At 32.3% G+C, this 15,000-nt stretch overlaps 1 protein-coding gene across 1 annotated transcript in view; it reads left to right on the top strand.

Moving 5' to 3' along the window:
• Positions 1 to 15,000, top strand: part of LOC137626909 (neuroligin-4, X-linked-like) — a 111,726-nt gene that overhangs the window by 48,775 nt on the left and 47,951 nt on the right. The window contains exon 3 of the mRNA XM_068357896.1: positions 12,626 to 12,980. Coding sequence (XP_068213997.1) covers positions 12,626 to 12,980 — 355 coding nt within the window. The remainder of the gene's footprint in view (positions 1 to 12,625; positions 12,981 to 15,000) is intronic.

Raw genomic sequence — 15,000 nt, 5'->3', positions numbered from 1 at the left:
CTGGTCCTCCTTGGTCCTACCTTGTGTGGAGAGAGGTGTTGGGCCCTTATCATATGTATATATGGCTTGATAGGGCAATGTCACTTTCCTTTGCATCTGCCATTCATGAGCGACACTTAAACCTTTAAACATATATTACTGAAATATTTAATAAGCTTCAATGAGTGTTTAAAATTGCTGTATTCATGATTAAAACAGATTTAGCTTACCTGGCATGAGGGTAAATAGAGTCCTTTTTTTTTCTAAGTAACATTTTCCTTTACTTCACTACAAAAGAAATCTAGAAGACAATTACGAAGTTTTGCTAATTATTAAGTGTAATCTTTAATCAGATGTTTCCTCCGTCTACAGATACTCTTGAATTATTATTTGATAAAGTCTTGATAATTCTATACGGATTCATATTCAATGTAATAGACACCTTTACTTTAATAAATTTATGACTACAGAGGGTAACATGTAACATGAAAATCACAAATCCTTTATTACAAAGGGTTACAGGCAGTAGAAAAATATGTAACATGATACAAATTCGTCACTGTATTTGTCTTCACATATACGAATCTTCATATGGAAATTCCCATGCAGTGGATGTTCCTGTAATTCGAAAATGAATTGTTACACAGTGCAAAGGTATTTCATATCTCTTCCAATTTCATTTTAGTAGATATAAAGCCAAAAGATATTAGGTACAGATACCCAGGCAACGAACATCAATTCATTAGGAGTCATTGGAAGAGAGAGAGAGAGAGAGAGAGAGAGAGAGAGAGAGAGAGAGAGAGAGAGAGAGAGAGAGAGAGAGAGAGAGAGAGAGGGCGGTTGATATTAAATAACCAATAGCATTTGATGATGTCATAATTTTCTGTTGCATTTCTAATATAGTAAAAGTAATAAGAAACATTCAATAGAGGATTGGTATCTATACTAATTGTGGTTATAAATAGCTCGCAATATCTTTCACATTGGCATCAACAGAATCTGGTTAATATTGTTGTTTCCATTTTATGGTTGAGTTTGAACTATTTGGTTGCAGAATATTGGGACCTGATTTATGTATCGTTTTAATATATATCATCTGTATTTTACATGTAATTGCCATAAAATAAGAAAAAATAGTATTTCTGAAATTGTGAATTGTTATGCATTAATTAAAAGTAGTTAATTATGAAAGTGTTTTCCTTATCAAAGGATTCTCCGAATTTGAACAAAACCCAAGTATTTCTACCTATTGTCAAAAGATGGTAGCACATATCCCTTGTTCCATTCATTTGAAAGATTCTGTCCAATTGAAAAATGGGAATGGATTGATACTTGTGTAAAAATATGTGTAGCAAGTACTGAATGTATTCAATTCCAGTTAACTATGATATTTTTTTTTTCCAATTACGTCTTGAAAGATTCCTTGAATGCAAGGCTTAAAGAGCTCTGATCATTGTTAATTTTCATGACCAATAGATGGCCTTAGCAGTAGAGTTTCAAATTACTAATTACCCGCCTCATCCCCTCATTATGATTCTCATTACATTATTTCTGGTCGAATTTTCTTCATGAAACAGACACAATTGAACTTGTGATTCATTGTCGTATAAACATAACTTAATTATATTTAGGAAATGGAAGAATTCACAATAAATGTCAGATATATTTCTTTAACAAACAATCGTTAGTTCAATTATATTTGGGGGTCAGGGTGAAAGTGGGGTTAACAGAGAGAGAATGCCACATGTACTGAAATCAATGAGACAATTAAGTAATTAAAAAGTTATCTAATCTAACCTGAATTACCTTTATATGACACCAAAAGATAATCAGTATGTTACATGGTATGATATGTATTGTTAGTAACAACTACGTAGAATAGAATTTTTTCGCGTTACGAAGTATAGCGAAAACTAATTGTCCTAACGACATGTAAGCAGATCTTAAGTGTCTTGTTACTTAAGTTCAGTTGTTATGTAGGCAGTGGCCAATGAGAATTTAGTGTTGGGTGAAACGTATTCGATGTTTGAAGAGGTATTTAGGAAGTGGTCACTTTCTAGCGCACGCTAGCCCGAGCAAGTCGACTTTATTAGCCAGGACGCCAGGCAGGGTCAAATACAGCTTCAGATGTGAATAGTGTTTTCATGCTAGCAATCAGAATGCTGAAACCGTTTCAAGAAGTGATGGACAATCTATTATCCGATTTCCAGCAGAATATTCAACAAGTATCCGCACCTCGTTAAAGTATGATGGAAAACCATTTGAATGAGCATCGCGTTATTTTGAGGAAACTGATACGAAAATGTTAGCATTAGATGCGATTGTTTATCAACTTGGAGGACAAGGAACATCTAAAACTGCTGCAGAAACGAGTTAGTACGCAAAGAGCAGCATCGCCGAAAGTGTCAAGCTAGTTAAAGATCGAAGGAAAGTGTGGATTCATATCAACTTTGATGGAAGAGGTCTAGAGCTCAATAAAGGCCGAGAGTTGACATTGGAGCCAGGAATGTACCAAGAAAGACGTCGAAAAGATAAGTGAAAATATAGCTGTTTTTATTTTGTATACTTAGCAGTTGGTACAAGGATATTGGAACATTGTGTTTATTTTATTTTATTGTTTTAATCGCCTGTTGGTTGTTGTTATTCACAATACATTGAACAGAATTAGATTGGGTCCGGTAAGATAGTCATTGACGTCTAAAAGGGCGATCACAAAATTCCATTTCAAAACCGTTACTGTGGTTGTTGGATTGTGTAACAATAGGTCAGGAAGGGACGAATCAAAATTTATTAAAAGAGAATGGGTGACACTGGTATCAGAAAAACTAAGAAATAATTCCTTTGACGGTGACCAAGAATGGAAATGGTAAGCAAAGGCTGGTTTTTTATTACAAACTTTTTAAGGATTTAATCAGTCTACAGTCTGCTTATCGCATAGAAATCTATTACAACGTTGCCAATATCTTTCTCATTGGGGAAAAATTTAAAAAGTTTTTTATAATGGATTTTCTTTAGATATTTTTGAAGCGGCGGTACATCTTTACTAAAGTTCTTAAGTCTGTCAGATATTGGAGATCTAAGGAAGTGAAGATTGAAGTATTTTTAGATGATGGCATAGCTGCGGATGGTTGATTTGAAGGGGCATTGGATGCTAGCTATTTACTTTAAAAGCTTCAAGATTTGGATTTATTTACAAGAAAGTATAATTGGTTTTCAGACTCTAAATTGTATTTGGAAAGGTTTACAGAGGACGAATACTGAAGGCGAATTTCGTAACTACAGTATTAGGATAAACTATGTCGTTAAAGACCTTGTTTAGATGCCAAACTTTCTGAATTAACGAAAACGTTATTTTAACGAATATCTTTTGGACAGAATTGTCTGTTACATAATTTCCACGAAATTTGTCGTGAAAGGTATTGTTAAAATGAAAACGATAAAGTATTTCTGTATTTTTACATATTGAGCAAAGCTAGTTGAGAAATTAATGAAGAAATATCAGATGCTCTGGTTGAGATCACGTTTTGACGCAGAAATTCATTCTTTTTATTTTGGTCGTTACTTTAACTATATACTTGCATCAGACTTATTTAACCTATTACTTCATTGTGACGCCTAAGATGTAGGCAGTTTATCACTATATTGTGACGCCTAAGGTGTAGGCAGTTTATCACTATATTGTGACGCCTAAGGTGTAGGCAGTTTATCACTATATTGTGACGCCTAAGATGTAGGCAGTTTATCACTATATTGTGACGCCTAAGATGTAGGCAGTTTATCACTATATTGTGACGCCTCAGATGTAGGCAGTTTATCACTATATTGTGACGCCTCAGATGTAGGCAGTTTATCACTCTATTGCGACGCCTAAGATGTAGGCAGTTAATTACTATATTGTGTCGCATCAGATGTAGGCAATTTATCACATTGCGAAGCCTCGGATGTAGGCAATCTTATAAATATATTGCGACGCCTCATAGGGAATTTACCGCTATATTGTGACTCCTCAGATTTAATAGTTATATTGTGACGCCTCTGGTGTTGGGAAATTTATATGTTGTGACACCTCAGTAGTAGGTTTGGAGTAATTCTGAAGTTTTTAGCGATGAATACAGCGCATTTTTTTTTTATATGTCATGAAAAGAGTGGTTGGAAACTGGACAGCAAATTAATCTTTAAAATTAAACATGAAGGAGCAGGAGGCAGTCGACAGAATTATGTAAAGTACTTTGGCAATGTTTGAACGTTGTTCCAGATAAAATTTTAGATTTTAATGCAAGTAGGTAGCAAAAAGCCAGATTTGGAAATCATAGAAAACCAAAGAATTTAAACTTGTACTGAATACACTGTTCAGGTCATCAATGTATGTAAGCCCAGAAAGAATACAAAAGAGCGGATTTTTCGAAGTGTTGTCAACTAACATGGATGAATGGTCAATTCTTGTTTACATTTTTCAGAGTTATGGACTTGTGAGAGTTATTCATTCTTTAGACTGTTTTGCTACTTTTAAAAATATGTTGAGGTTTTTAATCTCTAATATTGGTGTCCAAGTACAGAGGCAATTGATGCTTTAACTTGAGGTTTGGTGCTTTATACCAAAGGTTATTAATAAAATGGAGGTAAAAATTCTTAAGTAGAATATTCCAGAGGGAAAGTCCTCTCCATCTTGACTGTTCATATTAACGAGGGAAACTTTATTGTTAAACTTTGAGTGTTTACGTAACAAAAGTTTTATTACACGGCAAAGATAAGGAGAGAGAAAAAAAAAAAAAGAAAATTTTTCGCTGAAATTTAACTTTGATATAGAAGGTAAAGGTTTTTGAAATTACAAGTATATATGTACATTGTTTTATTTTTGGAATCTGCTTTCCAGGATCGTGGACGCAATGAAATGCCAGCAATCGTCTTTAACGGTGGCATCTAATTTGGACACGAAATTGGGGGACCTCAGTTGTCATGGGCATCTTCTATCATCGATGAATGACAGCACCGACAAGGCCTACCAACTTGTCTTTCAACAAAGAGAAACTTACAATAATGGTCACGAGCAAAGCGAAATGCCATTGTATGTTGCTTTATTTATGACGCTTTTATTAGATTCCGGCGCTTTAGTAATCTCCAGTGATAAAGCTATTTATGCCATAACATGCATGCATGAAATGAGGGGTTACATAGATCCAACGGAAAATTCACTTGTTAAATCCTTGCAAGCAGCTGTGAAACATTAAGCTGGTAGATCGGTGCATACAAAGGATCTTTTTGATAATATGGTGTTGCAGAATCTGTGCGGATTGTTTTCCTATATTAAAAAACTTCTTTATTATTTTGATAAATCATTAAAGTTTTCTTATCTGAGATTTGGGGAATTAAGTTTATTGTAATTTGAAGATTTCTTAGTTGAAAAAAAAAAAAAAAAAAAAAAAAATCGCCAATACTGTGAAGTTTTTGATATCGGAAGTTGTCACAAATGCTTTTCCATATTTGATGTCTTTTGCTTGATACAGAGGAAGCTGGAATGATTTTGTCCTTTGATCGATTTATCTTTAAGAAGTTAAAGCTCTTGTAATGTAACCAAACAGAATTTTTTGTTAAAACTGTGGCTACAAGTTCAAACATCGCAAACGATAACGTCAAGGATAGGTGTCTTCGTAGACATGAGTGTTGGTAGTCTGTTTCAAGTAAACATGTTTGTCAAAGGCTTCAAAAAGAGGTTAAATGTGTAAATCATTCAATCGGAACATTTATTTCTCTCTCTCCATTTTTTTCCTTCTCTCCCTTTCTTTGTTATTATCTAGGGTCAACCGGCACGGTGCGCTATAATGCAATTTAATGTTTTATTATGTTTATACCTGTAGAGAATGCGGAGTGAAGTGAGGACTAGAATTTTTTCGCGTTACGAAGTATAGCGAAAAATAATTGTCCTAACGACATGTAAGCAGATCTTAAGTGTCTTGTTACTTAAGTTCAGTTGTTATGTAGGCAGTGGCCAATGAGAATTTAGTGTTGGGTGAAACGTATTCGATGTTTGAAGAGGTATTTAGGAAGTGGTCACTTTCTAGCGCACGCTAGCCCGAGCAAGTCGAATTTATTATTAATATTATTATCATTATTATTTATTAGTAGTACAAGAGTGAGGTTCCACCACTCAAATTTGAGTTACTCTGCATTATTGCCGTGGATACACAGGTTTCCATAGTTTTTTCAAAACTTGAGATTTTGTTTTTTATCTATGGTTTTTCCTGGGCGGCAGAGGAGGCTTATATGTTAATTTGAAAGTTTGTTCATTTTGTTTTAAATATGCACTGCTATATCAGTACAGAAGTTTGTAAAAGTTATTAGAATATGTGATGTTACATCTATATTGTTTTCTAAAAGTATGATTCATTGGAAAAATAAACCTGGCGTCAACCGGCACGGTGCGCTATAATGCAATTTAATGTTTTATTATGTTTATACCTGTAGAGAATGCGGAGTGAAGTGAGGACTAACAAGTTTGCTACATCCCGAAAGACATAAACCAATACCCATCAAGCTCCCTCCCCTAAGTCGTAACGAGTTTTACTTTACCATCAATAGATGGCATTAGATTCACCTTGGCCCAACTAATATAGACAATTTTTTTTTGGATGAACACGTGGGTCCAGAAAAAAAAATAAGTGTGGTTAGGAGGTAGAGGCTAAAAAATTGGTAAATTGGCCAACTATAGTTCCGTTATTACAAATGGATTTTTTATCGGAAAATCGTGTAAATTTTTCATATACTATCGAAAGCAACCTGAGTTTACTTATATAAGTGTATAAGATTTTATTTCTCCATCAGAACACATGGACAATGAGGCATGACCCTGTATAAAGGACCAACGTAAAAATCATCAACACAGTTGAGGGAGGTGGGACGAGGTTGGGACAGCGAAGCCAAATGGAATTTCCTTGAATGGAAAAATAACATTATTCATTACAGAGTCAAATAATTTAAGGAGTAATAGTTATAAGCCAAAGGTTGTATGACCATATTGGAATTTTATGTTCATATCATCAGGGCAATCAACATAAATAAATCGAATAATGAAAAGAGAAATTTGTCATATTTCTTTCTTAGCGAATGTCTTACCGACTGTCCTACATCACCTACCCTCGAATTTGTGTTTGTTGATAAGGGCGTTCCAGGGTCTGAATTAGTTATAAAATAAACCTTATCATCATTTCCTTAAGGAATATATGCATGTCAGTAGAGCTGTTCCTTGGTTCAATATACATTAAAGCCCTTAAGTACCTATTGTAGGCAATAGTGTATGTTTTATTTTATTCTGAAAAGTATATTCACAGAATGGATGAAAATGCATAGAAATAATTACTTTTAACTAGACATTTTAGGTAAAGTATGTTTACTAAAGGCCTGAAAAGTGGAAATTAGTTGGTGGGATTGAAAATGTGTATCTGCATTTTTGTTGACATAAATTATTATGAAATGGGAATTTTGAGAACCCAAAAAACAAGCGAAGATTTAAATTCACATACACTGATATCATTAAATTTTGGTTTGATAAGAAATTATGAGACTAAAATGAATTTAATGCAACTTATCAATTTAATATCCTATAATGCACACTGGTTCCCTTTACTATGACGATCCATTATCTGGATGCATATAATATTGAAATGCATTTGGTGAATGCATTTCCATTTCTAACTTTAAAACGATAGGGGACAACTATTTTTCGAATAACACTATATATTATTTTAATTGAGTCATTGAAGGTAATGTCTAAGATTTAAGAGAGGACTTGAAAGCAATCAGTTTTGTAAGTAACTAATAAAAAGAAGAATGTAACAAACAGAATACTGAATTAATTATCATAGAAGTTAATTTACCACAAGTATTTCATCCCATGTTAAATGTATCATCATCATCATCATCATCATCATCTTCATCATCATCATCATATCATCATAAGTAGCAGCAGCAGTCAATAGTTCACTGCAGAAAAAAAAAGCCTCATACAAGTGTTTCCACTTGCGTCTGATTATGGTCTTTTTATGACAGTTCACGACCGGAAACTTCATTAGTTATGAATCCATCGTCTTCTTTTCCTTCCCCTGCTTCTTTTAAAATCTTTCGGGATCCACTCTGTTATTCTTAATGTCCATCTATTGTCTGTCATTTTTATATGTCTGGCCTATGTCTATTTTACTTTTCTTAATTGTTGTTAGAATATCCTCTACTTCAGTTTGTTCATGTATCCATTTTTCTCCTTCTGTTTCTTAGTGTTATTCCCATCTATATTCTTTGAAATGCTCTTTCAGTTGTAAAAAACTTATGTTCTAAGGGTTTAGTAACTCTCCAAGTTTCGCATGCATAAGTTAATATTAGTAAGACCACATGATTAAATATTTTTTCTTTTTAGAAAAAAAAAATACTCTTGCCTCATAATCCACCCACGTAAATTCAAAATAAAAAAGTAAGCACCGATAATAACTGGCAACAAGAAGATAAAACAAAATACTACATAAATATTCTTTTGGAGAAATATTGACGACCACCAAAACAGATTTTTATTTATATCAGATACTCCAAAAAGAACCCCAAAAAATTTGATTTTTATCTAACATGGAAAACAATGAAAAGGAATTCTGACTTTTATTGGAGATATTGAAAACCCAAACATTTTGTTTTCAGACCTATTTTCGGCCAAAAACCAGATTTTCGATAGATTGAACTCAAATATAAAACTATATGGTAGAAGCTCACGTGTACATTCAAACTTATGTAAGCAAACCAATATAAGTCCCTCTCTCTCTCACTCTCTCTCTCTCTCTCTCTCTCTCTCTCTCTCTCTCTCTCTCTCTCTCTCTCTCTCGTACACACACAGACACACCTATACAGACCCGGACACACACATGCACACACACACACATACACACACACATATATATATATATATATATATATATATATATATATATATATATATATATATATATTTATATATATATATATATATATATATATATATATATATATATATATATATATATATATATATATATATATATATATATATATATCAACAATGAAATAGTATATTACTGTGATGTAGTTTATCATAAGTATTCCTATAATTTCATTCCTGATTGGTAAAACCAAACAACTATTACAATTTTGTTAACAAAAACAAGGAGAGAGAGAGAGAGAGAGAGAGAGAGAGAGAGAGAGAGAGAGAGAGAGAGAGAGAGAGAGAGATCCGAGAACTCGCCTTTGGATCTTTACCTCTCCTAACCACGTCAAAGTAGATACAATTTCATTTAAACATCCTCGAATACTTAATAGATCTGGATTAAGAATCAGGACAATAACACAGCAGAAATGTTAACAATCTTTATACATAAGTGAACTTAAAACCTTTGCAAAATTAACCAAGATTTGATCAAACAAAAAACTTAATGATCGAATATGCATAATTGGCACAGATATTCTGTAATATTGGCAGACTTTTCAAATACATCTGGAAACTAGTTTTCTAGTTCATTATTGCCAATAATTAGACTTCAATTTTGCTCTTGTATCCATATTGCTCATATTTCTGTCTATTAACTTTATACCCATCATTTCTCTTTCTTTTTTAGAGTAAAAGGTATTATACTTTTCATATACTCATGCTTATGTACGTAAATTCATTAGCAATCTCTAGAGGTTCGTAAATAAACTTCATTTAGCGTCTTTGTATTTTCATTGAAAATGATCTTATTTCTACTCATATGTATTGTCACTCATATATTTCGCTCTCTATATTCAAATATTCGATCATCTTTTGCAGAAAAATCCCATAAATAACTATATAGAAATAAGATATTCACAAATCTTAAAATCTTAAGTTATTCCCCATTACTATTAATTCTAACATTTTCTCAATCTAAGTATTCAAAAACCTTCTTCTCTTCTTTCTACAAATAATTTACGAGAGATAGGTCTCCCTGTGTAACTCCTTGCTCAATCGGAATTTTCTCACTAGCTATGTAGTGTTGAGGTTTCTGTACTACCCGTATAGATATCTTCAAGCATTTTAACATAGGATTCATCTTGTCCTTACTTTTGAAGGGCTTTCATTACTGCTGAATTTATAGTAGTGGGAAAAGGACTCTCATAGTCTATAAATGCCGTACATATTGGTTTCTCATGTTTTGTTTGTTTTTCATTTCGATGTGATTAAGGTCCGTATTTTACTTTTGATATTTTTATTAATTCTATTTTATCTATCATGGATTTTACCATCATTTGCAATCATTTTCTTAATATTTTTTATGTATTTTCATATTTCCCATGATTATATATATATATATATATATATATATATATATATATATATATATATAATCATGGGAAATATATATATATATATATATATATATATATATATATATATATATATATATATATATATATATATATTATATATATATATATATATATATATATATATATATATATATATATATATATATATATATATATACGAATATACATATATATACAGCATATACATACATACATAGACGTATATATATATATATATATATATATATATATATATATATATATATACATATATATATATATATATATATATATATATATATATATATATATATATATATATATATATATATATATATATACATACATATATATATATACGTATATCTACATACACACATACAGTATATATATATATATATATATATATACTGTATATATATATATATATATATATATATATATATATATATATATATATATATGTATATAGATAGATAGATAGATAGTTAGATAGATAGATAGATAGATAGACAGATAGATAGATAGATACACAAACAAAGAAAAAAATTCTGCAAAACTTTGTTACCTAAAATCAAACTTTGATCATGTCAGTGTCAAAACTGTAAGAACTGCAATTTAGCGAATAAAGAGAGAGAGAGAGAGAGAGAGAGAGAGAGAGAGAGAGAGAGAGAGAGAGAGAGAGAGAGAGAAAATAATCTATGATAAAAACCCCCTACCGATGCCACATCAAGAGAGCCCACGAGACGCAACTTAGCCTCTGCTCAGTTACTCCGCCAACAGACGAACCTGCGTCAGTCAGTATTGCGAAAGGCAGTGAAGGCGTCAGGTTGTCGATCTTGTCCGCTCTTGAACTCGGTGCCACTGTGACGTTGGATTTCAAGAATTAAAGTGAAATAGTTTTTGACAGATTGTTTTTGCTGTTTATAATTTTGCGATCAATTTTGAAACGTTTGATGGAACTCGTATGAATTTGATTAGAAGGAAATACTTGGAATAAAGGCAACTATTTCCTTTTAATTAAAATGAAATATATTTGGCAATGATTTGAAAAAAGATATTAATTAGACATGATTTTAATTCTTATCATACACATATCAAGTTAATAGCCATTACTGAATTATATATGGATTTTCTATCTTAATACAGCATTTGAAATTTATTTTGTTTTAAATACAAAAATAAATTGTTTGTTCGAATAAAGGCAATTTTGTAAAATCTTTCATATAATAGGAGAATTCAAAAAATATCTGATGGATTATAATTATAGAGAAGTAAGTATTGTGGAGTATTGATGATTTCATTAAAATTAGCATTTACATGAAAGTAGTTACATGAGATTAGATAAAATAAAAGTAAAAAACAATTGATGAAGTTGATTTTTGGAGGAAATTAACACAGGCATTTATAAAACACAAACACAATCATATATGCATGTATATATATATATATATATATATATATATATATATATATATATATATATATATATATATATATATATATATCTATATATATATATAGATATATATATATATATATATATATATATATATATATATATATATATATATATATATATATATATATATATATGTGTGTGTGTGTGTGTGTTTGTGTGTGTAAATATATAATATATTCATTCAAGTTCATTGAGATGAGTTTAGAAATAAACACACGCATATAAAAATATATTACATTTTCCCCATCTATATTTTCACTAATTTTTACTATACGAACTTTATGATAAAGATTATATTGATAATCAATTGCCATTATTCGACATAACTCAGTTTATAAAAGCAGACTGACTCCCATTCATAACAAGAGAAGACATTTTATGACACGGAATTTATCTGCGTGTGATTGATAAATGTTTTTTTTTACTAATGCAGATGAATTGAAAAAAAAAATATCCTTCCTTGATTTTGACAAATTTCAATAAAAAATATATATATATATTTTTCCCAAGCATTATTTGATATCATCAACTTATTAAGGTTTTTAGTACTTAAAACAGAAAAATATCTGGGAACTCGATATTGTAAAAAATTTTATAAAATAAAGCTTTCAGTAAAATATTATTTAATATCATAAAATTTCTAAGGATTATAACACCTAGAAGAGAGTAAAGATTTTTCAGAAAACTTCAAAAACGTTTATGACTCTTAGAGTCCTTCGTGTTAGAACCAAGTGAACAATGAAACTCGGGAACGTTGCTCCAGGTAAACAAACCAACGTTTTTTCATTGACTGTCTTGATAAACTTCTCCATTCTATGTGACCTGACCTCTTGTGAAGGCCCTCCAAAGACTCCTGCCATATCCACCAAGTACGGACAGCTCCGTGGCTTCTACCGGCAGGTAACTGACGACAAATTACAGGTAGCAACTTACCTGGGTATCCCATACGCCACGCCGCCCATAGGAGCCAACCGCTTCAGCCCGACGCGGGCGCTATCGCAATGGGTGGGCGTTCATGAAGCCACCCACTTCGGTCCTTCATGTCCGCAGAGATTCCCAGATCTGTCTAATGAGACAGAGGCCCTCACTAGGATGACGAAGGACAGGTACGACCGTCTGAGAAAGTACCAGCCGGCGTTGAAGAGACAGAGTGAGGATTGTCTCTACCTGAATATCTACGTCCCTCATCAAGGTCAGACTCATTTATGTATATTTATTTAATTTATTCATCAATGTATCAGTTGATTAAATACTCAGCCATCTACATATTCCATAGGGTATCATTTATTCATTTATTCATTTATTAGCATCTCAATGGTAACCCCATTTTAAAGACTGGATCACTATTCCTCTGAGAACTAGAATAGAATCATCATCACTGACAGGTAATTCTTCCCTTTCTGAGTGTAGTTACCTTAACGTGGTGATAGAGTTTGTTAAACGCCAGGCTTACTAAAGATGTACTAGCCAGGCCCGAAATACTAGGTTGGTTTTCTGTAAATAATAAGGATGAACTCTCCCATACCACCAATCCCCACTGGCCATCGTGGTGATGAAATGGCCAAATCACAGACACGAATGAAGACATGTCTGAGGACTCTGTCCTGAATTGGCATAGAAACGGTTGCATTTGCTTTTGTTGTTGTGTCATCTCCTTGAATATAAAGTATGGTAGTAGGATGGCCAGGACACCAGCCACCTGTTGTGATACTACCGCTAGAGAGTTATGGGGTCTTTTGACTGGCCAGACAGTACCACTTTGGATCCTTCTCTCTGGTTATAGTTCATTTTCCCTTTGCCTACACACACACACACAAAGAATTTTCTGGCCTATTTCTTCACATATCCTCCTCTGTCCTCATACATATGATAACATTGAGATTGCCAAACAATTCTTCTTCACTTAAGGGGTAATAGTTAGGTGGCTACTTTCCTCTCGATAAGAGTAGAAGGGACTCTTTAGCTATGTTAAGCAGCTGTTCTAGGAGAAGGACACTCCAAAATCAAGCCATTGTTCTCTAGTCTTGGGTAGTATCATAGCCTCTGTACTATGGTTTTCCACTGTCTTGGGTTAGAGTTCTCTTGCTTGAGGGTACACTTGGGCACACTATTCTATTTTATTTCTCTTCCTCTCGTTTTGTTAAGGCTTTTATAGTTTATATAGGAGATATTCATTTTAATGTTACTGTTCTTAGAATATTTCTATCTTTTTATCTCTTCTTACATTTCTTGAAACAAACGGCCTCGTGTAGATTTCACCAGTCTTTTCTATCTTGAGTTATTAATTCAATACTTCTCCATAAATCATCTCTGTTTTCACGCTTCATAGTCTTCAGCCATGAAGGCCTGGATCTTCCAACTTTTTTAGTGCCTTGTAGAGCCCAGCTAAATATTTGGTGAACTAATCTCTTTTGAGGAGTGCGAAGAGCATGACCAAAAAAAAAAAAAAGAAATAGTAATAAGAATAATAATAATGATAATAAAAAATAAAAATAATGATCTACCCTTCCCTATGATCTCATCCACATATGGCACGCGAGTAATCTCTCTTATAGTTTCATTATTAATATTTTCCTGCCATTTAACTCCCAATATTTTTCTGATGATTTTATTCTAAAATCTAATAAATCTATTAAAGATTGTTTCATTGTCATATCATAACTCATGTCCATATAGGCTAGTAACACATAGCTCACTAAACTGATTTTCTTATAATTTCCGGCGATTTGATTTCCAAGTTTTACTTAACCTAGCCACTAACCATGGTATATATATATATATATATATATATATATATATATATATATATATATATATATATATATATATATATATATATATATGATAAATTTTGCACATTTTTACGTGTTTTTCATATTCAAATAAGCCATATATATTTTTGATACATTAATGTCTGGATTCTCTTAACGACCTCGGGATCAGAGCCCCAGGCGAAATCACACAAAGACAAGAGCTTGGCTCCGGCCGGGAATCGAACCCTGGTCGGCAAGCCTGCATAGACAGTGACTAAGCCAAGTGGTTTAGTCACTGTCTATGCAGGCTTGCCGACCAGGGTTCGATTCCCGACCGGAGCCAAGCTCTTGTCTTTGTGTGATTTCGCCTGGGGCTCTGATCCCGAGGTCGTTAAGAGAATCCAGACATTAATGTATCAAAAATATATATGGCTTATTTGAATATATATGTATATATATATATATATATATATA

Source organism: Palaemon carinicauda, chromosome 34, assembly GCF_036898095.1.
Source record: "Palaemon carinicauda isolate YSFRI2023 chromosome 34, ASM3689809v2, whole genome shotgun sequence".
Lineage (NCBI taxonomy): Eukaryota > Metazoa > Arthropoda > Malacostraca > Decapoda > Palaemonidae > Palaemon > Palaemon carinicauda.
This window is presented reverse-complemented; position numbering and strand designations above follow the sequence as displayed.